The sequence below is a fragment of the Stenella coeruleoalba genome (genome assembly GCF_951394435.1).
Source record: "Stenella coeruleoalba genome assembly, chromosome: 11".
NCBI classification, from domain to species: domain Eukaryota; kingdom Metazoa; phylum Chordata; class Mammalia; order Artiodactyla; family Delphinidae; genus Stenella; species Stenella coeruleoalba.
The window spans coordinates 9,412,562-9,440,254 of record NC_137157.1 but is presented as its reverse complement, the minus strand read 5'-3'; the positions used below and the strand labels follow the sequence as shown (position 1 = coordinate 9,440,254).

Sequence of the window (27,693 nt, the reverse complement as noted above, 5' to 3'; positions counted from 1 at the left end):
ACTCGTGCTCCCAAGAAGCAGAGCCCCTCCCCGCTGAGCCCCTAGGACAGCAGTACCCAGGGCTGGGTGTTGCGTGTGGGACGTGCAGGTCACAGGGGCTGTGGCATTCAGCAGGTGTTTGGAGTGCTGACCTCACGGGCCATCTGGGGGTATTGATCCTTTGTGCATACCGCAAGGTCCACTCTCCAGTTCACTCATGATTCGTGAGTCACCCAACATTCTTTGAATATCCTTTTGAGTATCTGTTCCTTGAACATCCTTTTCTGCTTAAGTTAACGTGACTTGGTTTCTATTGTCCGCAATGAAGAATGTTGCCTTATATAGAAACTGGTGCCAGGAGGTTTTACAGGCTACATGGATGTTGGAGGATATTTAGAGAAGCTGAAGTTGGTTATCTGGACTGCTTGGGACTGGAGACACTAAAAACTCAGAGCAGACCTGGAATCCTACACCGTGCAGAGGGAAATGGGAATTCCAATCTGCCACCAGGAATCACCTGGAACGAAGAGCCCTTTGAGAGCAGGGGTTTTGAGACTGAGACTCCATTGCCTTAGAAGAGAATGTGAGGAATGAGGAAATAGACTGTGGGAATGGGCTGCTGTTTCCTACAGTGCTGGACAGTTGAAGAAACAGAAGATGATCTCCTAAATCCTAAATTCTTGGCTCAAGACCCAGATCAAACCCCGAGGACTTCTATCCTGAAAGTATCTCAATTCTTGCAGCCATAAGGGTGAGACAGCCAAAAACGACACTCAAAATTTGAGCCAGCAGCATGGCAAGTTACATCATTCCCTGATGCCGTGGCTTCACCAGCTCTGCTCCATGGACGTCAGACCGTTGACTGGGAAAGAGTGAGCTCAGCCTTTGCATGGAGCCATGCGGGGGGGTGTGGGGTGATGCTGACCCCCCCGAACCCCCATACTCACTGAGCCCCCTTGTGGGCTGAAGCAGCCTCTCCTTGCTATCTGATGATGCTGGCCCTGCCCAGGGCCCCTTTAATGAGCTCCCTGTGCCCCACCATCCTTCAGGGTCTTCAGATCACAGTGGGGTCCCCAGATGGCCAGTGGGATGGGGCAGGATTGAATATCAAGCCCAAATCAAAATCTGGGCAAAGCTTTGCTATTACATATCATCAAAAATCTGGAGACAGGGCTTCCCTGGTGGCGCAGTGGTTGAGAGTCCGCCTGCCGATGCAGGGGACACGGGTTCGTGCCCCGGTCCGGGAAGATCCCACATTCCGCGGAGCGGCTGGGCCCGTGAGCCATGGCCGCTGAGCCTGCGCTTCCGGAGCCTGTGCTCTGCAGCGGGAGGGGCCGCAACGGTGAGAGGCCCGCGTACCGCAAAAAAAAGGAAAAAAAAAAAAAAATCTGGAGACAATCTGTGAATGGACCGACTGAGCTGAACTTAATACGTACGTACCAAGCAGCAGTTCTGGATTCAGGGTGTCAGGCTGATCAGCTGGGGTGGCTCTCATTGTCTCCAGGGTTAACTTATTGGTTGGCAAGTACGCTGAAGCCTGACTCAGCGGTGGCCCACGCTCGCTGAGGCAGGGATAAGAGAAATGCCGAGGTGTAACGTAGAGACAGAGTTGTATGAATTAACCACGGGTGACCTGCTACTCCTAAGCGCGCTCCAAAATACCATCGTGCCTTCCTTCACCGAGAGGGTAAGACCCGTGATGCTGAGGCAGCCCAACAGCCTTCAACGGTCTCAGCGTCCAGCTGGGGGTCCTACCAGTGATCCGACTCCTTATTTCCGGGGGTGGTGGGGGGGGGGATAGAGCCCTTCGGAGGGCAGAGGCCACGGCAGCAGTGACTGGCAGGGGTGGGGCGGGTGCATTACCATCACAGCAGGAGCGGGTGGTCATCCCAGGGGTCTGATCAGCCAGGAAGGGTGGGGCTAATGGATTCCAAAGTCCCCGGGGTAAAAATGGATCAGCAACCCACAAGGACCTAAGGCTTTTATAACCAGGTCTGACTTGACAGGAGACAATGTGTGGTCCCTCCCCCATCCCAAACCTGAGTCCCTTCGCAGACCCAGAGCTCCCTGAGTGAGGAAAGGACCTGACTACATTCCAAGTCTGTCCCCATCGATCTCCCTGCAACATTCCCCCCGAGGGGACCATGGCCATTTGTGGAAGAACTATGCCCTGGGGAGCAGTGCGGGGGGTGGGGGGGGAGGTCTGAACCTCGCTGAGTCTTTGTTTCCTCATCTGTAACGGAGGACAATGATATCTGCCTGAAAGGATTGTGGGGTTAATTGAGTAGAATAATGGGGCAGTGCCTGGAATATAAATGCATGCGCTGGCTGCAGCTGAACCTTTTATCCCTGTGTGATTTCGTGCTCATTCTTTCTTTGTTTCCATCTCTACTCCACTGTAGTGGAGTATGATCAGCCATTTGCTGAGAGTTAATAACACCCCTGCCATTGGCAGAGGTGAGGCACGTGCCAGGAGCAGTGCTCGGCTCTAGTGTCTCTAACCTATGCAGCTGCTCTCTGAGGCCATGCAGCGGGGTTGGCGCTGCTGGGATGGGGCTATAGCTGTGTTCTGTTCTAAACCTCTGTTCTCTTCACTGGCACCACACTCCTCGGAAGGTAATAAAATGAGGTGGCAAGTACGGAGCTTGGGACATGGTAAAGTGAGAAATAGGAGAGGAAGGAGGGAGATGCGTGGATGGCAGAGTAGGTGGATGGATGGGTGGGTGGATGGATGAATGGATGGACAGATGGATGGATGGGTAGATGGATGGGTGTGTGGATGGGAGAATGGATGGACAGATAGATGGGTGAATGGATGGATGAGTGAATGGATGGATGGGTGAAGGATAGGTAGATGGATGGAAGGGTAGGTGGGCGGATAGATAGATGGATAGATGGACGGAGAGATGTAGATATGGAGAGAGATGATGGCTGGATAGTTTAGAAGATGGATTCGACATGACCCCAGCTCTCAAGGATCTTCCAATCAAGGAAGATGCAGCACTAAGCATGGAGCTGGCTGAGAAGTTGAAATATCTCATCTGTAGTCAGTGCAATTTCCCAGCCACACCACAGCATGTGCGATGAAGATTAGCCAGGCAAGCTGAGACGTGGGGCAGACACACTTGATTGCTCCAGTAACAGACCTTCATGCTCATTCATTCAACAGGCATTTACTGAGCACCTACTACGTACCAGGCACTCTTCTAGGCTCTGAGGACAGAGAGGTGAACAAAATAACTCCCTGGGGGGAGGGAGGAGACAGGAAAGATGTACAGTTGACCCTTGAACAATGCAGGTTTGAACAGTATGGGTCCACTTATACACAGATAGTTTTCAACAGTAAATACTACAGTAGTACGTAGTTGGTTGAATCCATGGATAAGGAGGAACCGTGGACGAAAGGCAGATGGGGAGGGCTGACTATAAATTATATATAGATTAACCGCCGTGTTGTTCAGGGGTCAACTATACCTGCAGAGTGAGCCCAAAGAGGATAAGTCCTATGGAGATAAATAAAGCGGCTAAGAAAGGGGGGCTACGGGACAGCGGTCTGCTCTTTTGGAAAGGTCAGAGAGGGCAAGCCTCCCTGGTGGGTTGACACTTGCACGAAGGCCTGAAGGAAAGGCTGAGATCTGGAAGGAGCAGTGACTTTCCTAGGATCACATGGTAACTACATGCCTGAATCAGGACTACACCCCAGGTTACGTACAGGTGTTAGGATTCTGGGGTTCCTGGTCTGAAGCTACAAAACAGGGGTAACACACCAGACGTGGTGTCAGCAGAGGAGGATGGGGTTGGGATCCAGCCACTCAGGAGCTATGTGGTCCTCGGCAGGTCACTTCCTCTCCCTAAGCCTGTTGGCCATCCCTTTGCCCTTCCTTTTCTCCTCCGTTCCTGAAAACAGTCCTGAGAGTATTAAGAGGTTATAGATATTTTACTTTAGAAGTGAAAGAGGCCATCATTTTGTTATTTTATGGAGGGAGCCGACACTAAGCCTCCAAAGGGGGCTACGGTTCTGCTCTAGTTGAGAGAGGAGGATTGCTGGCTGGGACAGAGAAGGCTCCTGGGCCGGGCGGAGGGCAGGGGGGAATGAGACCTGACATCTGAGTGGGCCTTGAATAAAGGAGAGTTCATAATATGATGCTGAGCACCCCAGGACTGTGGAAGACAAATGCACCAGCGTGGGGACCACATCGTCTCTTTCCCAGAGTGAATGGGTCTCTCTATTAGGATTGGGTTTGGTTACAAAGGACAGAAAACCCCAAATAAGAGTAGCTCAAATACAGACGTTTCCTCCTTTCTTAATGTAAAAACTCCCGAGCTAGGCAGTCAGGTGTCAGGGACCCCCGGCCCTTTCCACTGTGCTCCACCAATCTCAGCATTTGGCCTCCACCTCAATGCTCAAAATGGCTGCTTAAGTGCCAGACATCATGCCTGTATTACAGCCAACAGGGCAGAAAAAGGGATGAAGAAGGGAATGCCTTGTTCCCAGCAGAAGGGATTCTGGAAGAATGCCATTTTAGCTTGGCGGTTCTAAAACCCAGAGAGGGCCCACCAAGACCCCGGAGGCCTACAGGCTGGACACTGCTGCTGCCTGGTTTGGCACCTGCCTGGGATGGTGTCTGGGAAAGGGAAAGATGCAGGCAGCTCTGCCTGTTTCACCCAGGAAGTTCCTGCAGCCATCCATGGAACAGCACAGCTGTTTGCAGATGTCAAGATGCCACATGCACTGGCTCCCCAGCGGCCCTCTGAATCCCATCCCCTCCTCCCCCCAGCCTGAGCCTTCTCTAGTGCCCTGGAACCCAGAACCCTGGGGGTTTGGGGAATGGGGAGGGTCCTAGAGACAGGTCGGGCAGGAGGGGGTAGGAGTTTTCAGGTAAATCCCTCTGATCGGCACTGCCCACCACCACCACCTCAAGCATAGGGCTATGAATCCCAGGATGAATTTACACCAAATTGCTATAAAACCCCTGGTAGAGACAGACACATGGTAGGGGATCAAGGCGAGTGAATGAATGAATGAGTCAGTCAATCTATCAATCAACCAATCAATCAATCACGGGGAGCCCAAATGTTATTCAGTTTAACCTCAGCCAACTTGTCACTTGTAACCTCAGCCCAGCTGCCACTTACATACTTCCAGTGACAGGGAGCTCACTACTTCCAGGGGCAAAATGGTTTTAGTTTTAGATTGTCCGTATGATGAGTCAGATTCTCCACCTCCTAGGTTTCCCCGTCAGCGCTAGTCTGCCAGCAGGTAAGACCCAGAATACATCTGGCATCTTTTTCATGGAATCAGACCCAAGTCTTCGTGGATGAGGGGAAGCACAGAACCACACAGCTGAACCTTGGAGGCCACAGGTCTCCTGGCCATCTTCTTCTGTTTCAGATGGTATTCTGACCAGAGAGGGGCTATGACTTGCCCAAGGCCACACAGCTGGCTAAGGGCTGAGCCAAGATCAGACCCCAGCCCCAACTTTCAGCTGTGTTCCTTCTAAACCCCACGGCCCCTCCAGGACCTCCTCCAGCCTTCCCCACGCTAGGTAACCCCTCCCCACAGCCAGTCCCACCCCATGATGCTGAGGATCCATTTCCCTTGTGGAGACCCTCAGGCTGGAGAAACCCATCTCTTGTCACTGCCAGTGACAAGCACAGGGACGTGGGGTCCAGGTATCAGGAGCTGCAAGCGGGACCAAGCCATACAGAGCGCGCTGTCTGGCTCTCACCGGCTCCCAGACAGAGCCTCTCTCAGAGCCGCGGGCCGGCGTGTGCGCATGCATGTGTGAACGTGTGCGCGCGCGCAGGCGCGCATGAGTTTGCGCCTGAGTCTCCCAGCGCGAGAGGAACCCGTTGTAAGCTGTCGGCAAATCCTGCCAATGCGCAAAGGGTAATTGTCACATGCAGTGCCAACAGACAGAGCTCCAGCGGATTCATTTGGTTTTGTTTTGTGGTTATTTTTTTTTTACAACTTTAAATACGGAATATAAATAAATTTTACATTTAAAAAATAAAAGGAAAGCCCCCAAAAATATAATCACCGACTTTACAAACTGAAGGAAGCAGATTTGGGAGATGGGGGGAGGGGGGAAAGTGCAGTAGAAGGTGGAAAGGGAGGTGGGAGCTCAGACCCCACCCCTAGGGGGCCCTGGGGATCTTTTCCCTTTTCTCCCCCACTCCCAGCCCAATAGCTGGTTTCCTGGGAGGAGCCACCAGAGATGGAACTCAAAAAGATCTAAGAAGAGGGGCGTGTGCAGGGGCGGAGCAAGGGCTACCCCCTACCCTTGGAGACTTTCTCTTGGGTTTTTCACACCCGCCTAAAGGGGAGACTGCTTGAGCTGAGGACTTGGGGAAATGGAGGCCACAGGGACAAGTGTTGCTCCCCTGTCCCCCACCAAGGGCTCAGTCCTGTCTGACCGCTCCAAGTTGTGGGCTGGGTCAGAGGCACAGCCAGTCCACACAGAGCCTTTGTGTCAATTAGGAAAAGGATCCCTTTCCTCAAGACACTTTACCTCCATCTGCCAAAAAATTGTCATAATAAATATACAAATTGGCCATGTCTACGGTTGTGTGTGACCTGTGCTCCCTGCATGCAGTGCCCTTGTGCAGTGCACACCCTGTACAACCTTACGTGGCAGTCTTGGCTGGGCTGGGATATGACAGGCAGGCCCCCTGCTGCCCCGGGCCCTGGTCTTCTGTCCTACAGAGCAGTGACTGGGGTTATCTGCGGCCTCAATAAGGGGTCCAAGAGCCCCTTGGTGGAGCAGACTGAAGGGTCAGGACAGGAGGAGACACAGGGTGGAGGTAGAGAGATGAAACAGAGGAAAAAGTGAACAGGGGGAGTGGAAGGAGGCACTGCATGCCCAGGTCACCATCTCCATCCACCTCCGGAGCAAACTTCATCTCTAACCCGTCTGAGAGGGCACTCGGCTGCCTGGTGCTCTGGCCACCCCTGCCTGGAAGAGTCCGCATCTTCAAAGAATTCAAACGTATAAAATGAAAAGAAGCCACTGTGAGCAGAGGTAACCAAGGGGAGGTGACCGGGCCTGGGCATTGCAGGAGGGGGTTTTCTCCAGTCTATGCTCCCCAACATGGTCTCAGCCACAGGAGTACGAGTACCCTGGCCTGCCTGGGGGTGCTCCCGTCAGAGCTGGCTGCGGGTCCAGGGACCAGGCAGGCCATGCTGAGAGGTCCTCAGGCCCACGTGCAGGGTTTCAGGCCAGTCCACAGCGCTGGAGAAGGAAGCTCCTTTCCCCCAACAGCGACCCCATCAGTCTCTCTTGCACTTTCATCCCATTTTCTCCAGGTCAGGAGAGGAAGACAGCGATGGAGTCCAGGTCCTTCATCTCCTTCTTGAGCTTCTGGGCAAGATGCTGGAGGCCACTGAGGGGAGACCCACTGGTGGAAGTGTGGACGGACACGTGGAGGGGTGGGGGAAGCACCATTGGCCGTCCGAATCAGGCATCGAGACAGACGGACGAGGGGAACAATATTATCACTCCAAGGACCCCATGGGGGCAATACAGCAAATACCATATTAAATAACCCTGTAGGCCAAGCAGAGGAACACAGGGATCAGACACAGCCTAGGGCTCCATCCCACTCTTACAGGCAACCGGGGGCAGGGAGCTGGGGTCGACCAGCTGCCCCTGATTTCCAGCAGGGCTCAGGGCTGGAAGATTTGAGGTTTAGACCTCCCATCCTCTTAGGGCCTCCTGAGACACAGCTGGGCAGGGGTCCCCAAAGCCCCTCACCCAACCTGTGCCGTGATAACTGGAAGAGGAGATCAAGGCTTAGAGCCTGGATTTTGTACAGGAAAATGCCTCTGCCCCCCACCCCTTCCTCAGCCAAAGCCACAGGCCAGGGAGAAGGAACACGGGGTGCTGGGCCTCAGTCTCCCCGCCGGGCCCTCACCTGCCCGCACTCTCCTGCAGATGCCCCTAGGCTCCGAGGGTCTCCTTCAGCGCCTTCTTGCCATGCATGTGCTTGAACTTCCGGTGCTTCCCCTTGGGGGGCCGGCGGACTCGCACCGTCCGAATGGTCACCCGAGTTTGGGGCGTCCTGGCTGCTTGAGAGAAAGAAAGGTCTGGTTAGCAGATGGATGAACAATGGCGGGGATTTGGGGGTGTCTATCCCCTTGACTAAGGCCTGCCACAGACCTCCCCATATCCTCTGGGCTGAGAGAAGGGGTGGGAGGGGAGTCTAGATTGGAAGCCAGCCAGACCTCCTGGGTTCAAGTCCCAACTCCACCGCTCACCAGCTGTACCTTAGGGACAATTACTGAACCATTCTGTGCCTCTGCTTCCCCATCTGTGAAATGGGGATAACAAACTGCCCACCTCATAGGACTAGTGGAAGGAATAACTGACAATATGCTGGCAAACACAGAGGGGAGCAGATGAACTCTGGCCTCAAGCTCTTTGTCATTACCCCACTGATATGCCCCTGATTTCCACGCCCCTTGTACCTGGACTGGACTTGGATCTGTTAACCAATTTAATGAGGCAGACGGGTGCTGGTCAGTTCCAGGCATGAGCCTTAAGAAGGCCTGGCAGCTCCCACCTTTGCACTTTGGGGAACCCTGTGCTGTCACATAAGAAGTCTGGTTCGCCTGCTGGGGTTGCCACATGTGGGAGCCACATGGGGAGGAGAGGCCCTGGACTACAGGGAGAGGGATAGAGGCCCAGCTCTCCTAGTGCAGCCTCCAGATAACTGACTGCAACTGCAAGAGATGCCACCAGGACCACCCAGCTGAGCACAGCCAACCCACAGACGGAGAGAGCGTAGAAAATGACTATTGTCTTAAGCCACTAAGTTTAGAGAAGTGATCAGTAAACAGCAGCTGCTCTTATTCACTTGTTTCTTTTTTCCTTCCTTTGACCCCCTACTGAGGTTTCCTCCCACCAACCTCAGCCTCTTCCGGTCATGGGAGGTCATGAGATGCGGGAGCCACTAGGCTTCGGGCATAACCACACCCCTCCCCCACTGACCTGGGCCTTTCCCTCCGTTGTACCTGTCACCTGCCTGGCCCTAGCCACTCCGAGAGGCAGTACAGTTGGGTGGGCCAGACCACCTGGGTCCAAACTGGGCTCTCCCAAGTGTTAGCTGTATGCTTTGGGGAAAGTCACATACACTCTCTGTGCCTCAATTCCCACATCTTTAAAACTGAGAACAGCAGCCCTGGCCCCCTAGGTTTAGGAGATAATACATGGAAATCGCCAGAAACCCTTAGCTAGCATGCACCTGTCAACGTTCTAAACTTATCTATCCTCACAGCAGGTATAGGTTTGTACAGTTAACAGATGAGGAAACTGAGAAAGTCTGGGATTTGAATGCAGGGATCTGCCTCTGGAATCCATGCTTTCAACACTGGGCTGTAAATCACAGTGCCTGCCAGTCTCGGTTAAGATGAGCACTTATGTCTCTCTTCCTCCTGGGCTCCTAGGTAGACACCCTAGCAATGAAAGTTTTCTCTGCCAGGCTCAAGGCCTGGCTCTTCCTGGGAGCCTCCAGAGTTCTCCCCAGCCCACCCAGCTACTTTGGGGCCAACACCTGACTTCCCACCTCACAGACACAGGCTCCCATGAGGCAGTTACCCCACTGCTGCAAGTAGGAAATTTAGGAACTCAGTGGGGTCTCAGGTCCTCACTTGAGGGAGGCTGCCCAAGAGGGCCATTGAAGGGCCAGAGACAGGGCCACCAGCAGGACGCTGGGCTGGGAAAAGCCTGAGCAAAAGCTCAAGGTCATCACTCAGCTCATAAGTGACAGGGCAGAGATTTGAGCCCAGGAGGTCTGACACTGACTATCACACGTGCCACACCCCCAGCTGCCACAGGAACTGTCACCCAGGGCCAAAATGCTGAAACTAAAATGACAAGACCTACATGTCAAGTGGTTGAACATGCCTCCTAAGAAACTGGTTCAGAAAATCACATGAAACAAAGGCAGTGAAAAGAACCCCATTCTAAACATAAAGAAGAATATAATTTTTCCTGAATGGCAGTCATTCTCCTTATTAGCTCTACAAATAATTTACAACATGTCAGTTTGAAGCTGTCAAATTCTCAGCCTTCCTAGGTCATCCATGACTCAGCTCAGCTCTTAGAACAGGAGGAAGAGGCTGAGATGGCCCTGTCTTCAGGAGGCTTGTTAGTAAGAAATGACAGTGAGATTGTCCTGTCCCCTAACCAAAGAAAGTTATTGAAAATCCAAACAGTCACTTGCATGATTTTTTTATGCTCATCTAATCCTATTAGCTTAATGAGTCTCACTTGATCCTTACTTTTCTCCTCGAGGGAGAAAAGGCAGCAAGATACAGTCAAAAGAACCCAAAACTAGGGCTTCCCTGGTGGCGCAGTGGTTGAGAGTCTGCCTGCTGATGCAGGGGACACGAGTTCGTGTCCCGGCCGGGGAAGATCCCACATGCTGCGGAGCGGCTGGGCCCGTGAGCCATGGCCGTTGAGCCTGCGCGTCCGGAGCCTGTGCTCCGCAACGAGAGAGGCCACAACAGTGAGAGGCCCGCGTCCCGAAAAAAAAAAAGGAACCCAAAACTAGATGTTCCAAGACCTGGGTTCCAGGCTCAACTTTGCCGCTGTGCTACCTTCATGAAGTCACTTAACCTCTCTGTGCTCCAGCAGCCCCATTAGTAACACTGAAGGACTGACTTGTAAGACCATATCTAGCTCTAAAATTTTTAAATCCTTAAAAAAAAAAAAAACAAAGATGAGGCAAGTTAAGAGCCAGTGACAGCTGTCAGGGTGAGGGAAGAGCCAAGAACAGAACTTCAGGATACCTGAATTCTAGCTATGCCCCTACCTGGAACTGGCTGTGTGACCTTGGGCAAGACCTCAGCTTATCTGGGCCTCAGGCACCTCCTCCATAAATGTAGAGGAGGCAATTGGGCCATTTTTTTAGTCCCTTTCAACTCTTGAAGTCAAACTTGGCCCTGAAATTGTGAATTCGTGAAATTTAAGGACAGGAACAGAATTCCAGTTCTAACTTACCCGTGCGTTTGAACCCTATCTGTCACATCCCTGCTACATTGTTGCCCAGCCTTTACTTGCATACCTCCCGGAACACAGAACTCACCACCTCACAAGGCAGACAATTCCATCTTGGACTCCTGACTGATCACCAGCTTTTGCATATATGTAGTTAAAATCTCTCTCTGGTGATTTTCCCCCCCCCACTGGTCCTAATTCCCTCATCAAGGCTACAAGGAATTAGTCTGATTTCTCCTCCCCAGGACAAGTCGTCAAATATCTGGTTACGATATATGCCTTAGGGCGTTCTCTCATTCAGGCCATGGTTCCTCCCACCATTTCATGCACTCACAAAACAAAGTAGGGGGCTACCGTAGCAAGACTGGGATGGGGGCTGCTCTGGATGGGGCGGCCGGCAGACCTCTCGGAGGAGGTGACTTCTGACCTGAGACCCAAGTGAAGAGCAGGACCTAGGCTTGTGAAGAGCCAGGAGGAGTGAATTTCAGCCAGAGTGACGTGTACAAAGAAAGGCCCTGAGGCAGAGACTTATTTGGCCCCTCAAACAGGCCAACCTGGCTGGGGTGGCATAAGTGAGGGGGACTGGTTGGCGACAGGGCCAGAGGGCCAACAGGGGGCTGCATCCTCACATAAGGCCTCCCAGGCAGGGGAGGAACCTGGATTGTCGTCAGTGACGTGGAAGGCTTCAGGCGAACTTAAGCAGGGGCAGGCCAGACCCAGTTCCCCCAGCGTGCCCCCGGCACCTGCCATAGAAGAAGGGGGCTGAGCAACTAGAGGCAGACCCTGGACGGGCGGTTACCTCGCTGCTCCTGGGAACTCCCAGGACTTCGGGTCACGGTTCGTGCCACCACCGTCTCACACTTGCACGCCAGGTGGTCCTCCAAGGTCACCGTGGCCTTCTTAAAGGTTGGCTTCTTCCGTACAATCTCAATCTTTCTTACCTGGAAGACAGAACCACCAAAGTGCCTCCGTAAGACCACACAGGCGGGGGCCGAGAGAGCTGCCTGCCCGCTCTGCCACCCAGCATCCCCTGCGGTGATCTTTCCTCGAAAGCCTGGACTGCAGCAGGGTAGACGCTTTGGCCCAAACAATGGCAGGACCTTGCCCTCTGCTCTTCTCGTAGCTTTTCCATCAAAACAAGCCTCCCCTGACCTGGTCTCCGGCAGCCCCCCTCAGATCCCCCAGAGAGGGAGAAAGGCATTTCCCGGTTAAGCGTGGGGCCTGTGGTGTCCTCATTCCCTGAGCGCCAGCCAAGGTCAGGGGCTGCAGCAGAGGCGGGGAGATGGTTGTCTGGAAGGAAGTGGGGGGAGGCTTTATCCAGGAGGGAGGCGGGAAGGGGGAGGTCAGCTGTCAGGTGTCCATCGACAGAGCTGGCAGTGTTGGGGACAGGAGATACCATGACAGTGGGCACCGGGGTAGAAAGTGACATGGTAATCTTGGGCCCAAGGCCCAGGCCTGGGATGGAAGGCGGGCACGAGGCAAGGCCACGGCTGACCATAGGGGAGGGCAGTGTGATGAGGTAGGCAGGGCACTTGGCAAGAGTAGGTGGGAAGTACCAAGCTGGTCCTGAGTCCTGGAGAGGCGTGCCCACCGCCCAGCAGCAGCTCGGCCCAGCCTGAGCGGGTGTGGGGGCCAGGCTGCCCCCAGGGGTGCAGAAACCTTTCCACGTAAATCAGAAGACAGCTGAGACTTCTCTGGCCCTGCCCTGCCCCGTGTGAGACCAGGAGCTCCCCAGGACGTCCTCTACTCTAAAATTTCCCTTGAGTCAGAGTGTACACCCAATCTTTCCAGAAAGGGGACAGGATTCAGCATTCTGACTCTCTGCTAGGGGCTGCCCCAGCTCTTGCAGGGTCTGTTGCCTGGGGCGGCGGGGCGGGGGGGTCTCTCTGCCCTCCTTGCTAAAGACACGACCTGTCAAAGGGAGATGGGCAGGTGTTAAAGGTGCTGGGGCACCTAGCTGAGCCTCTCTCTGTTTGGACTGAAGAAAACTGAGAGCCCTGAATAGGGGAGATCTCTGAGGGAAGTTGAACAGCTGTCCAGAACGTTCTGAGCGTCCGATGTGTTTGTGGACCTGTCTGTTCCAGGGATGTCTGGGGATTTGATCCCTGTAAAGGAGGAGGCAGCATCCTTTCCATATGGCCCCACCCCGGGGGCCTGTCTGTGGCTCATGGTCACCGCAGCCTGGATGGCCTCAGCGGACCCATGGGCAGCCTTTGCACACCTGTCGGGAGGGAGCTTCTCGATATCAGCCCTCTCTGGACGGAGCCCCGGAGCCCGCCAGGAAGGCCTTTGGACGCCCCCCGGAGCCTGGTCAGCGAGTCCCGCGGCCCCTACCCTCGGGCTGGCTGAGGCCTGGGTACCTGGACGGGCCGCAGCTGCACCTGCGTGGGGCGGCACTGCACATTGCGGTTGTTGCAGCAGCCGGAGCAGCGCTGCACCTCCACGCAGGGCGGCCACACCAGGAAGTTGGCGTTGGTGCGGTCTATGAGGCGCCGCGAGATCTCGAACACCTCGGTGCGTGTCTTGCACTCGGCGATCACGGCTGGCTCAGCGACTGTCGGGGAACCTGGAGGGAACGGGGACCTCCATCAGGGTGGTGGGCCTGTCCAGAAGCCCCATCAACAGGAAAGCTCAGCGCGGAGCCCCTCTGGGACTGCTCGTCCTCAGAAACGCTGGCCTGTCCCATCTCCTTCAACCCCAGTGTGGAGGGTTACCAGCCACAGGACTTGGGCAGGCTGCTGACAGGCTTGAGGCCTCAGTTTCCACATGTGCAAAATGGGAATGATCAGGGACTTCCCTGGTGGCGCAGTGGTTAAGAATCCGCCTGCCAATGCAGGGGACACGGGTTTGAGCCCTGGTCCGGGAAGATCCCACATGCCGCGGAGCAACTAAGCCCGTGAGCCACAACTACTGAGCCTGCACTCTAGAGCCCGTGAGCCACAACTACTGAGCCCGTGAGCCACAACTACTGAAGCCCGAGCACCTAGAGCCCGTGCTCTGCCTCAACAGAAGCCACAGCAATGAGAAGCCTGCGCACCGCAACGAAGACCCAATGCAGCCAAAGAAATAAATAAAAATGGGGATGATGAGATCTACACCCCAAAACCACTGTAAGGATCAAGTGAGATCGTTCCGAGAGCGCTGGCGTGGGGTACATGTCAGTTTCCTCCCGCCAGCCCTCAACCATTTTATTCGATGATTTCACACGTTTATGAATTTGCCTGGCATGTGGCCCTTACTTGTGTATTATCTTGTAGCCACTCTCACATTGCTGTTTACACTGTAATCTATTCTTACGTTTTTGCTTCTTTCAAGCCTCAGTCTCCTCATCTATGAAATGGGAAAATAACAGTTCCTATACTGTACTTGCCGATCAAAGGAGTAAGTGAAACTTGGCCTACAGCAGGCTTACAGTCAATGCTGGGGCGACTGTCCTCTGTCATCATTCACATGTAGAGGAACTGAGGCTCGGAGAGCTGAATTAGCTGCCCAAATTCACAAAGAGTGAAACTCAGGCCACCTGACTCTTATGTGGTGGGCCCCCCAGCCACGGTCTACAGAATTTTGGGGGCTGCAGGTGGGCAGAGAGGAAGGGGGGCTTGGAGCAGGTACCCGCCTCCCTAAGAAAGCTTCGGTGGGACCCAGTGACCCGCACCCTCCTCTGCTTCACGCCTGCCGTCACAGGCACAGCACTTCACTGCAGAGGAGACGTGCAGCCTGCCAGCGGCACTGGGTTCAAGCAAGAAGAGCCGCTTAGGATCCCAGCCCCACCACTTGCTAGCTGTGTGACCCCAGCTGCTTTTCTACCCTCTCTGGGCCCCAGTTTTCAACTCTATAAAATGGGGTTAATAATCTCTACCTCCAAGGTTGAACTAATGAACCAATGAGGTTTTAACGAACTATATTTAGAAAACAGTGTGAGTCGGTGGGGGGAGGATGATGACTTAGCTGCTCGGTAGAGGGTATTTAAGGATGGTTGTGCTCCTTCAGTTCCACTCGGTCCTAAGTGTCAGCACGAAGGAGCAGGCCCTCTGGCCTCGGGCTGGCTGCATCCCCAATTCTTCCCTGGCTCCCACCTTTGAGAGGCCACCGTTCTCACCCTCAGTCTTACCCAGGCTCCTTCTCCCGCGGGATAAGCTATCCAGCTCGCCTCCAGGATGGGACCGGGTCAAATTCAGGTCCAGTTCAGCCCCGTCTTCATCTGTAAGAGGAGGTCAGACACACGCTGCAAACTGTTGGCTGGCTCGACCGCGGCTCTGGGGACTCGGCTGTGGGTTCCAGGGCAGGCGGGAGGACTGCTTCCCTCCCCGTCCCTGCGCTGGCACACCACTCCAGAAAACGGTCTCCCCTTCTGGCTCCCTGTAAACCTGAGGGTCCTAGCTCTGAGGAGGGGCCCCTCCAGACAAACGCCAGGGTGGCCATGGGGCCCAGAGGGTGGTGGGGCCCTGACTGCATCGCCAAGGGATCGTCAGCCCCACTCCGGGCCCTTCAACCACATATTTGGACAGAACCCATGTCAATGGAGTTAAAAATAACCCACCCCCTTTGCTACTGTAAGAGAACCCTCCTTGGCCTCCAGGGCAGGGTGAGGACCCAGAGCTCTGAAGGCCAGTTTCCAGTGCCCCTCCACCCAGCGTTCCCATAGGAAGTGCTGAATGGAGAAATTCCCAGAATCCCCAGGGGGGACCGGCATGCCCTGGACACAGCCCCTCTGGAGCCCCGGACAATGGCCCAGTTGGGCGGGGAAGAGGGAGGGAAGGAGAGGGATGGGGGTGGAGGCTGAAGGCAGAGACAGGGGGTGAATAGCCAGGCCTGGTGGGGCAGGGGGTGGGTGTCGGGGGAGCGCTTGCCCTGCCCCCTTTTTGGCCCTAGTCTCTCTCCAGCCCCCAGTCTTTCACCGTGTTTGTCCCTCTCCCCCTAACCTTTTGCCCCACTTCTGCCCTAAGTTGTCCATTTATTCCTAAAGTCACAAACCACAGCTCCCTTCTCTATCCTGGGTGGCCCTCATCTCAGCATCATTGGCACTCCTTGGACGCATCCCTCTCTCTAGAGATGGCGGCCGGAGCAGCTGCGGGAAGTGAGGGTTGCAGAGACGTGGAGCTCCTCACCGAATTGTGGGCAGCCCCTTCTATCTCCTGACGGCCGCAGCGCCAGCAAATAAACTACGGGGGTTGAGAACAAGCCCTGCTCCCTCCATGCAGCACCTCACGCTCCTGCTGTCTCCCCAGCCCACCGGCCCACTGGCCCTGCCCAGGACAAAGCTCCAGCTCATCCGTGCAGGCTCCCAGTGGGTCCTGTTTGGAGGAGACTGCTATAACTGGTGCCTTTCCGTCTAGCCTACTGCTTCTGCGTCAGCACGTCTGTCTGTCCTTCTCACTCCCTTCCTTTCTCTCTGCCATCTCTGGAATGTCCCTTGTGGGGAGGAGATGGGGAAAAGATGTGCTTTGTGGAAAGGTTAAGTTGATTAGGAAAAAATAGCCACACGGTTGCCTTGAAACAGGCCTGCTATTGAAAACCTCATCTCGGAGCTCCCGACTCCCACCCGGGGTACACAGGGGCTGCCCGAGGGTGAGGGCCGAGGGCCTTGGGAAGAAACAGCAGAGAGGCTAAATTTGGAAGTTGCCCCATTGTGTTGACCAGGGCTGGCCAGTCGGGCATGGGGTGGGAGGTGTGGGAGACGTGGGGCGGGGGGCCTGGTGAACAATAGGTGGGCCCAGCTGGGGCCCCCTCCCGCCTGCCTCGCCAGCCCCCAGCACAGGCGGGTTTGAAAGGGCCCGGGAATGCTTTTGAGAGGGAGCCAGGGGCCCAACGGGGAGAGGAAACAAAGGCAGGAAATGCTGTCCCCCGTAGATAGCAGTCTGGGCAAGGATTACAAAGTGACAAAGAGACAAAACCCCAGAGGGAAGGGGAGCTGGGGGTGCAGGGGGGCTGCCGACCAGGGCTCCAGGGAACAGGCCAGAGGTTAGAATAGAATGGAATTTGCTCTGAAGGCAGCGTTTATAAATACATTCCCGACCCAGCCCCGCCACGTGTGTGCCGCCAAGCACGTGCCCATGCGCTGAGCGCGCTCTTGGGCAAGGGCAGCGCTGCCCACTAGTGTGGGCCAGGTGTCCCCCGGAGACCTTGGAGACTGGGCCCTCGGCCGGAGGGGCAGGGAGAGGGCCGCTCTGGTACCTCCCTCCCCGGCTGGGTCCACACCCAGATGCACATGCGGCAGATGCCCTGGGTACCTTCTCCCTGGCCCCTCCTCTCGGCACCCCACCCTCTGCACCCCGCCAGAGCCACATGTGGGAGCTTCTCCCGCCACACCCCACATCCCAGGTAGCAACCCGTCCGCCTACCCAGGCCTGCCTGGGACAGGTGTGGCCAAGCCCTGCGGGGCTGCCACAGGCCTCTGGGTCTCTGGATGCCAAGGGAGCCGGGATGCCCTTGCCAGATGCCCTGCCCCTCTTGGCAGCGGGGATGCCCGCCCGGCTCCCCAGGACTCAGCGGAGGGCCAGAGCCTGGGACGAGGGCTCCACTCACCTCCGGAGTCTCCGTGCAGCAGACGCTGGAGGTCATCGAAGGAACGAATGGAGTGGTCACTCAGCATCTCGTAGAGCTCCTCGGGAATGGGGTCCCCCTGCCAGGCAGACACAGAGGGGACAAGTGAGCTGGGAGCAAGGGCTTCCCAGCCGTGGCCCTCTTCCCCCCAACACGCACACTCCCTCCTGTGGCAAGTTCCCATAGGGCCCCTTGGCCACGGACAAATGGACAGCCAGGCCGGGGGCAGGCAGGGGTCGGGGGTGATTCCAGGCCCGACAACCAGGACCACAAAGGCCCGGGACCGGAACCTGCGGAAGCCTCTAAGATGCAGCTCAGTTCTGCGTCCCTCCCCCCCACACAGAACCTCAGCTTGCTTTAAGTTAGATTTGATCGTATGTATCTGTCCCCCCATCACACTACAGGTTCTGGAGGCTCCAACATCCTGATTTCTCTCTGCTTCCCCTCCACGCCTGACAGCTAAAGGCGGCCAGCATTTGTCATGGGAGATCGAAAAACCCCCATTTGACAGAGGTAAAAACAGAGGCTCAAATAGGCGACATCCTTTGTCGGAATCCTACAGCCGATTATCAGCAGAACCTGCTTTCAGATCCAGGTCTTTCTGAGGGCAGAGCCTGTACCCCCAGCCTCCTGGGTACACAAGGTGTTTAACAGATGCTTGAAGAACTGGATGGTCTCAGGTGGCCACGTGTACTAGCGTTATCTATTCAGTCTGTCACTCAAAAGAGGAGGGAAGGGAATCCTCAGATACAGTGGGGAACCCTGAAAGCTCCCCAGTGCCCCGTGCCCAACCAAACCCTATTTTTAGAGCCCCTCTGGCCTGTTGCCAAAAACACTTGAAACTTAATAAGCACTTTAACAGGCCCCATTTGGAGACCGGGCTTCCTCCAGGGAAATCACAGGTCCTACAATAACATGAGAGCAGCCCTCATAGGAATGTCACGGCCCCGTCCGCCACGGTCCAGGGAGACCTGAGGGGCTGATGCCAAAGGTCTTGAAAAAGAGGCGAGGGCCTCTTTCTTGTGCCTCGGGGCAAAGAAAATGCGCAAGATCTGCTGCGTGTCCGAACTCACACCCATGCAGACACATGCACGTGCACACGTAAACACACAGGAGGGCTCCGCCTTGTGGGAGGAGCCCCTGGGGAGGGTTTCAGCAGACCTGACTTACTACTGCCTGACCTTGGGTTACACAAGTCTGTGCCTCAGTTTCCCTGGACTAAGAAGGGAGGCGCCCCTGCTCGAGCTGGTGCACTGAAGACTCCAAAGACTGGAGCGCTGAGAGGCTTCCCACAGGCTGCCTCGAGGAAGGAACGCCGCCCTCGCCCTGCCTCGTGGCCAGTCCCCGGGGTGCTCCCCGAAAGGTCTGTTAGGAGCCTGGTGACTGACCAGGTTCTAGCACTTATCAACACCTCCTCCAGGGGTCCCACCACACGCGGGCCTGGCCTCGGGAGTCAGCCCTGGAGTCAGAAGGCCAGGGTGGAGTGTGGCCATGTCCGCTCTTAAAGCAACTTCCTTGAGAGCTCTGAGCTGAGTTCCTTCATTCGCACGTGGAGCTTATAAGCCTGCCTGGTGCCTAGGGTGGTCGGGAGGTATGAGGGAGAGACGGGTGGGGGTCTAGCAGTAAGCTTGGCTGGGAGCTGGGGGTCCACGACGGCACAGCCGGGAAACCAGGGGATGCGTGTGCGAGATGGGGAGGGATGTCAACTCAGCTGCCCCTCACTTTCCTCTCCCACCTCCACATGGCCTGCCTCCTCCAACCCAGAGAGACCACGCCTTTGGTGGTCTCCAAATGTGGACACAGGACCCAACCCACGGAACGGAAAGCGGCTGGCTGGTCTCCAGTGGAGCCCAAGGCAGGCCACTGCCCCTGAGGGTTTTGTCTGCCCCAGATCTGGTAGTCCAAAGAGCAGGGTTTCACCTCTACCACTACTAACCTCCCCGTGAACTCAGGTTGGCCACCGCCCCTCTCTGATCCTGGCTCTCCGTTGCAAATAGAAGGGGTTGAAAATATTTGATTCAATTCTAATTCTGCCTGGGGGTCTCAGGAGGAGCAGCAGAGGAAAGCCCAGGGTGGGGTCCCCAGCCAGGTCTCCCAGGCTGCTTGCGGAGTAATGATTCAATTAACCCCCCAGGAGAGGGGCCCAAAGGCCCAGGACCAAATGGCACAGAGCACTCGTGCCAAGACCTCCTCGCCCCTGGAGAGCTGGCTGCCGCTGCTGCCGCCGGCCAAGGCAGAGTAGGCAGACTCCCAGACAGGCCTACCTAGCAGATGCCCCGGACCCAGCCTGTGATGCAAAGGAGATGCCGTCTCATGGAAACAAACCCACAACCTCCCAGGCTGAGCGGGGAAGAGCCCAGGATACAGACGGGAGAGGTGGGAGAAGCACACAGTAGATGCTCGATAAATACTGGTAAAATGCATGAAGGACCCTCCCCTTGTCTCTGGAGTTGTCTCCTGTATGATTCCCCCCCTCCTCCACCAGGAGGACCACCCCCGAGCACACTGCCTCCTAAAGGGTCCACTTTCTTCTAAGCAGATGCCATTCCTGCACGTGCTTTTCAGTAATTTGGCCACTGGATGCCCAGAACACCCTGAGAGCCCCTGGATTTGACACTAAAACCACAGCTAACTTCTGTGAAGTGCTAACTACAGGCCAGACACTGAGTTAAATGCTGTACCAACTACCAACCCCAAGAGCCTGGCACTTTTTGTATTCCCATCTTCCAGATGAGGAAGCTGAGGCTTAGAAAAATTCAGGAAACAGCTACAGGTCTACACGACTCGTAAGTGGCAGAGTGGGCCCCTCCCTCCCAGTGCCATGGAGCTGCCTGGACATTAACCTCAGTTTCTGTCAGCTCCCCACCCTGCAGGGGTCACGAACAGCAGTTCTCAATCAGGGGCCGGTGGGCCCCCTGGGGACACTGGTCATGTCTGGAGGCATTTTTGGTGGTTATAAATAGAGGAATGCTACTGGCATCTAGTAGGTGGAGGCGAGTGAGGCTGCTAACCATCCTTCTGTGCACAGGACAGCCTCACAATAAAGAATTCTCTGGTCCCAAACATCCACAGTGAAGAGATGGAAAAGCTCCGTAGAAGACAAAGCAAGGGCTTCAGCTGCCAGGGAAACCTGGGTTCTTGGAGTCAGGCTTTTAACAACCTAAAACCTCAGCTTCTTGTTTTTTTAAGTCCAACTTTTTATTGAAGTGTAACATACACACATTAAAGTACAGAGGTCATAAGTATACAGCTTAATGAATTTTCACAAAGTAAACACATACCTTGAGAAATAAACAGGCCATCCCAGCACCTGGGATGCTCTCCTTGCATCTCCTCTTAGTCACAACTCCTTTTAAGGGTGGCCAGTTTCTATTCCTGTTCCCAGTTTCTATTACTGTTAGGTTGGTCTGATTCTGAACTATGTTCTCTTTGGTCATGAGCTTCTTTGTTCAACATTATATTTGTGAGACTTATCCAGGTTGCTGTATTTAGTAGTGGTTCATTCATTTACATTCTATTAAATACGTATTCCCCAATTTATTTATACGTTTTACTCGATATATTTTTGGGTTGTCTCCATTTTGAGGCTATTATGAATAGGGCTGTTATTAAAATTCTTATATTTCTCTTTGGGTGCATATTAGTATTATTAAAATTAAATAATGGGCGACGGTTGCATAACTCTATGAATTCTGAATTGCCAATTTCTGCAAAGAAGCCAGTTGGGATTTTGATAGAAATTGAGTGGAATGTGTAGATCAATTTGAAGATTAATGCCATCCTAACAGTATTTACTCTCCTAACCCATGAACATGGATGTCATTCTTTTTATTTAGATATTTTAAAATTTCTTTCAACAATGCTTTGTACTTTTCAACGTACAAATCTTATACTCCTTTTGTTAATTTTATTCCTAAGTATATTATTCTTATTGATGCTAGTATAAATGGAATTGCTTTCTTTTTTTTTTTTTAACATCTTGATTAGAGTATAATAGCACAGGGAGATCAGCTCCGTGCTTTGTGACCACCTAGAGGAGTGGGATAGGGAGGGTGGGAGGGAGACGCAAGAGGGAGGGGATATGGGGATATATGTATACATATGGCTGATTCACTTTGTTATACAGCAGAAACTAACACAACCTCCGCTTCTTTATCTTTTAAATGGGGCTAATAATACCTCAGCGGCATTACTGGGAGGCGGAACCGCACCTAGCAGAGCAGCCCGCAAATGATGGGTAGTTAATGAGTCCTGCTGTGATCCCCATGCATTCCTTCAGTGTGGTTCCTTGAGGGCAGCAGCGAGCAGCACGCATGCGCGGGGCCTGCAGGGCAGGACATTTTTGAGGATGATGGTGGGTAGGTGGAGAGCATGTGGCTTTGCATTGTCCCCCGTGCCGGACCACAGGAAATGACACCTGAGCCCCACACTGGCACTTGCCTCGGGCCTTGTGGGCTGGTGGGTGGGTCCCTTCCGGGGCTGGGGGTGGCTGAGAGATGGGCAAATTCAGCCTGTGGTCAGCTCCAGGATGCAATGCCCTGGGAGAGGCTCACATGGGCACCTGCTGGGGGTCAGAAGTTACTCGAGGTGTGGGAGGGTGAGCAGCCCGGAGCCCGGGTTTCAGGGGCACAGGTTCTAGAAGCCTCCTTAAGGTGGGCAGCTCCCCCTCGGAGATAGGAAAGGCACCCTGATGAAGCTGCCCCAGATCTCAGGCCTGGGGTTCCTGGCAGGGCGAGGGCGTGGCAAGAAGGCAGCTGGGGCACAGCCAGCCGTGGGAGCCAAGGCAAACAGCCTCCTCCCCACCTCACCCCTAACGTCAGCTGCGCGAGGTAGGAAGGGCACAAGCTAGCTGAGGCCAGGTGAATTACCTGCTCCCAGCCGGGCTGGAGGATTAAAGGGGCTTGGACCCCACCCTCCGCCTGGGCCCCAGCTGTACACACAGATATACACTCCCCAGCCTGCCTGCTGTTCAGCTGAGGGAGACAACACGGGCTTGGCCCAAGCAAGCAGGGGCGTTGTCCGTGGCTGGCAGAGGGAGAAGGCCTCAGAGAGCCCGCCTGCCTGGGAGTCTCAGGCCTGATTTAGAGTCAATGCCAAAGCCAAGCCCTTTGAAGAAGCCTTCTCTGGGCAGACCGCAGAAGCCATTTAGAACCAGCCTTTCCCACCTAGTATTTCCCTGCCGTATTGCTCCTGGGACCCTCCGCTATTACTGTTAGCCCAGCCCCCCATTGGGCTCCCGCGTCTCCCTCCAGCAGAAAAACTGTTAGACCAGGAAGAGAGAGGCCAGGGCAGCAATCACAACCCTGGCAGCATATCGCAATCGCTGACCCCAGCCACCCCTGGTCCCAACGCCCAGCACCGAGTGGGGCCCAGGAATCTGCATTTTCAAAAGGCCAGGTAATTCTGCTGCTCTTGGGGGACTCTGAGCTGATCCAACCTTCTCGGTTTTTTTTTTTTTTTTTTGTAGATGGTATAGACTGAGGCCCAGCTCAAGATACCCAGAACCTTTGCAATCTAATTTTCCTTCTGTTTCTTTCTCTCTGTCCAGTCTAATCTTGGCAGTCCAAGTACCAAGACATGGAAAAGAAAGAAGTGCTTGTCTCTCAAGAAGGGGGTGGGGGGAGGGAGCGATGCAGGGGCACTAAAATGAAGATGCTTCTACTGGAGGGCAGCATGGCTACCGTTGGCTGCCCTGCGGGAGGACTGAATGAGGCCGCGTTTACAAAGCACTTAGCAAGCCCTAGATACGCGTCTGGTCCTTCCCTCCCCGCCCCCGCAAGGATTCACTGTCCTTTCCACAAATATTTACAGATTATGCACCATGGGCCAGGCACCGTTCTAAGCAGGGGAGACAGTGGTGACCAGGACAAAAGCTCTCTAGGGGAGTTTATACTCTGGTGAGAAAAAACATATAATAAACAACTAAATAAATCAGAAAATGAAAATAGTTGTGCTAGAAGGGCATTTCAGTGCGGGCGGGGTGAGGGAAGACTCTGAAAGGGACTTTTGAGGCCGATGGCAAGCATCGCTTTACACTCCTGCTGAATCAATCTCTCTCTCACATACACACACACTGTTCCTAGGTCTTGCGCCAGAGCCTCCAAATTCTGTTTGATCCGAACCTGCAGCAAGTCAGTCTCCCACTACCTAAGGCCGTTAGCAAACCAGAAAGAAGCCGGGTGACTGAAGGTCTGCGGGCCCCTTCACTCCTTCTCGGCAGAAGGGTGCAGAGGCCAGAGACATCACATGACAGGGAGAGTCACCCTCCCGGAAGCCAGCTCAGCTGATGGAGATGGGACCTTATGGGCCTCCGCCGACCCTCAGCCAGGCCCCACCTCAGAGCTCCCCGTCCCTCCTTCCCAGCTGCTGAGGCCTCCACCTGAGGCTCAGTACAAGCATGCCAAGGACATGGCCAATCCCAAGGCGACCTCCACCAGCAAGCCCTCCTGGACTGGCTCCCATGTCAGTAGGTTTTCCCTTTAGGTCTCCTCCCTTAGAGACTCCTGAGGCTTACTCAGGCTCTGCAGGAAATTGCTTCGTAAACTGCAAAGCACTACACAACTGTGGCTTCCTGAAGGCCATGTTCAAGGATGCTGTGACTCACGTGAGGAGAAAGGCACCAGCTTCCGTGCCCTAGCCTCCCCACCAAACACTCATACCCCTGGGGCTCTGGAAAAGGAGGAGGAGTTGCTGGATGAAGCTGGAAATGGAAAGGGCAGGCCTGGGAAGGCCTTCTCCAGCTGTCACCCAGCCTCTCCAGAACGGGCTGGGATCCCCAAAGAGGATAGAACAGTCAGGGGTGGGAAACCCCCTCAGCCATTCAGGGTCATCCAGTCTTGGAGGTTCAAAGAAGGGCTTATTTGAAGGGAGAAAAACTCTGAACATCACAGCGCCCCCCATTATCCGCCACACGAGCATGGTTTTAAAAAGCGACCACAGAAGGATAATGCTTGAGGGGCTTCGAGCTGACCTGACCAGGCAAAAACCAGTGGGTGCTGTGGAGCCGGGACCTGACGGGAGGGTCCCTGCTTCCATTCCCTCATAGTACCCAGGAAGGAAACGGGGTCGCTGCAGAGATAACTAGGTTCCAAGGCCCACGGTGGGCTCACCTGTTGCGCGGGGGTGGGCACCTGGTGCATGGGGGTATAGGGGCCGTGCATGCCTATGTGCGTGCGTAGGTGTGCGCGCACGTGTGCTCAGGCTGCGTGTTCAGGGGCCGTGCGTACGTGTGTATGCGGTGCGCGCGCGTGTGCCCCGCGTGTGCACGGGCGTGGCGGCGGCGGGCGCGCGACCCGGCCGCGGTAGTGCGTGCCCGTCGCTCTGCGCACCCGCCCGCCCGCCGGAGCGCAGCATCGCCTCCGGCCAAGAGTGTGCATGCGTGGGGTGAGTGAGCGAGTCGGGGGGCCGGGCGGGGTGGGCTGCGGAGAGCAGCGACGGGGGCGCCGCCGTTCCCAGGACGCCCTGGCACCGGGCCCAGCCCCCAGACCCCGCGGCGAGGCAAAGCGGCAGCTGGGGCCGGCCGGCGCCCCCCTTCGCAACAGCTGGACGCGGCCCGGGGGGCTGCGGGAGCGGAGAGGAGGGGGCGTCGGGAGGAGCCTGTAGGCTGCCGGGCTGAGCCCCGCGTCCTCCCTCCCGGGTGCTGGCCGCAGGGGGTGGCCGCGGAAGGGCGGGGCCCCAGGGCGGGCTGCCGGCGGCCCTCGAGGAGCCCCGAGAACAAAAGGAGACGGCTACGGCTCCTCCGTGGTCAAAACAACCTGCGCTGGCGGCGGCCCAAGGCCCGGCCGCGGCCTCGGAGCTCTTCACCTTAACCCCTTCGCCGCCGCCTCCTCCTTCCTAAGCCTTGTTGGAGGCCGAGAGGGGCCGGCCCTCCCCGGGAGCAGGCGAAGTGCGGGCTGCCGGCCGCGGCCGAGCAGAGGCGGGACGGGACCCAGGCACGCCGCGCTCCCCGCTGCCCTCTTCTCCCCGGCACCTCGCGCCTCCTCGCTGCCCCGCCCCCTTTCCCACCTGGATTCCGGGTAGACTTGCCAACTCACTGCTACGTGAGGCTGGGAGGGGTGCGGGGGACTCAATACAATCTGATAGCTCCCGCAGACGTTTTTACACCCCAGCTCTGCTAGGCTTTTACAGGCGGCGCGCTCCGCACCCTGCGAGCGGGGGAGAGAGGTGCGTTCTCTCGCAGGGTGCGGGCGCAGGTATGGCGCGACCTCAGGCACACACCGCCCCGGGGGCTGAATTCCCTAAGACCCCCACTCCTCCCCTAATCCCAAGTGCCCAAAACCTGTCTCGGCACCCACTGCGCCCAAGACACAGGCTGCTCCTGCACCGCACTCTGGGGCCGGGCAAGACCTGCACGGGCCCCGAGGGCACCCAGCCCGACCGGGAGCTGGAGCCAGGGTGGGACGGACACCCCCGCCGAACACTGGAGTGGCTGCCACCACCGGTGCGCGAGCTCGCACCTCCCGTGCAAGCCGGGTCCGGGACAGGACCTAAGCTGTAGCCGGAGTGGGCTCGGGAGGACGCGCTGCCTGCTGCCTCGGCACCACCCCAGCCCTCTCCCTTGGGCTAGAAGGGGGCTTATTCTCGGGTTCCTGAGGGGTGGGAGACAGGACCACACACACCTTCCCCTGACGCCTAAAAGCTCGGAGATCTGAGATCGCCCCTGGGAAAGAAAGGCACCGCTGCCCCCTCCTCTTAGAGCCTGGCACCTCCCGGACCTCGCGTCCCAGCCCTCGGAGGTCACCTAGCACCCGGCGCCAGACCCAGGGGCTGCATGGGTCCAAAGTTCACTGCAGTGAAAGGAGGGGGCGATCAGGGGGTAGGGGTCGGGGGTAATGAATGAAGCGAAGCAGCCCCAGCCGCCGTCGCAACTCACCTCGGCGCTGACCAGACGCAGGTAGCAGCAGAGAGACAGGAAGAGCGCCCAGCAGCGATTCATGCCGACTCCGGGCCCGGCCCCGCGGGGCCCCGGACGCGTGGACCGAGCGCGCCGCCCCCGCGGCCAGGGTGGGGGGCGGGGGCTGGGGAGGGAGGTGGGCTCTGCTCGGGTCTGCGGCGATCAGGCGCTCAGGCCGCTGCAGCCGCCGCCGCGGCTCACCCGCATGGCCCCCGGGCGCCGCCGCCCCCAGGCCGGGCTCCGTCGTTGGGGGGTTGGGGAGGACCTGGGCGTCGGACCAGGGTCCGAGGCCGCTACCTGGGCGGATCCCGAGCCCGAGCGAGCATCCACGGCCGGGGGGCTGCGTCGCGAACCAGCCGAGGCGTCTAGCCGTGTGGGGGCGCCCAGGGGACTCCAACCTCGAAGAGGAAAAAGAACACGGCAGTCGATGGTTCGTCTTCGCTCGCCGGCTAAAGGCGTTTTCCTCTGCCCGCCGGCTTAGGTTTTTTGCAACATTTTCTGGAAAGGCCCCCGAAGTCGGAAAGCGCAGAGCTGGGCACCTCAAAGCCAAAGTCTCCCCAAAAAAACTTTTTCCAAAGTTGGCTTTGCAGCGGCGGCTCGAGTACCCGGGCAGGGAGAGGTGCAAACTCCCGCCCGGGCCGGGTGGGGGGGCCGGAGCGTGTGCGCCCTGGCGCGGGGCCCGGGCGGCGGGCACGGCTGCTCCGCGCGCGCGTCGTGCCCGCTGCGCGCTGGACCGGGCCCGGCAGACAGGTGGACGCGGCGCGAGTCGGTCGGTTCGTCTGCCCGCCCGCTTGCCGCTCTGGGCGTCCTCTACGGGCTGCGAGTTGCGGCTGCTCCGGCTTTCTCTTTGCAACGAGGCTGGAGGGTGGGCTTTTTCCCCCTTTTTGCGCGTGTGTGTCTGTGTGTGCGCGCAAAATATCCCTATCTCGGGAATGAAAGATGGGCGCTGGCGGCCAGAGGGGAGCCCTCAGGGAGGCAGCGGGGGAGGCTGCGGGCGCACGGGGAGGCAGGCGGGCTGCTCCCAGCGGCAGGAGGAGAAGTTGCCACCCTTTCAGCTGTTCCGGCCTTTATAAAGGAGAAGGGAGAGTGCGAGAGGTGGGTGGAGACAGCCTTTCCTCTTCTGGCCGAGAGTCAGTACCGGGAGGGGGGAAGGGGGGCGGGAGCTCCTGGAGGGCCTGAGGCGAGGATGGGGTGCCTAGGGGTTTCCAAAAGCCCAGCAGCCCCTCCGCCCAGAAATCTGGTCCCTGGGAAGGTAGAGCTAGGAGCAACCAAACGCTG

General features: G+C 56.5%; 1 protein-coding gene across 1 annotated transcript; it reads right to left on the bottom strand.

Annotated features, from left to right (window-relative positions):
- Nucleotides 1–6,001: 6,001 nt before the first annotated feature.
- Nucleotides 6,002–27,478, bottom strand: PDGFB (platelet derived growth factor subunit B). The gene is made up of 7 exons (XM_079937023.1): nucleotides 26,395–27,478; nucleotides 17,505–17,601; nucleotides 15,091–15,180; nucleotides 13,340–13,545; nucleotides 11,779–11,920; nucleotides 7,894–8,044; nucleotides 6,002–7,526 (listed from the first exon to the last, which is right to left on the bottom strand). Exons 1-6 carry the CDS (start codon nucleotides 26,455–26,457, stop codon nucleotides 7,920–7,922), a joined length of 723 nt encoding a protein of 240 aa, XP_079793149.1. The 5' UTR covers nucleotides 26,458–27,478; the 3' UTR covers nucleotides 6,002–7,526; nucleotides 7,894–7,919.
- Between the last annotated feature and the right edge of the window lie 215 nt (nucleotides 27,479–27,693).

Coding starts and splice junctions, on each gene's coding strand:
- PDGFB (XM_079937023.1), bottom strand. CDS start 26,457: ATGAATCGCTGCTGGGCGCTCTTCCTGTCTCTCTGCTGCTACCTGCGT. Junction 15,181..17,504: donor GCTGCACGGAGACTCCGGAG/GTGAGTGGAGCC, acceptor CTCCTCTTACAG/ATGAAGACGGGGCTGAACTG. Junction 13,546..15,090: donor CCGCGGGAGAAGGAGCCTGG/GTAAGACTGAGG, acceptor CGTTCCCTCCAG/GTTCCCCGACAGTCGCTGAG.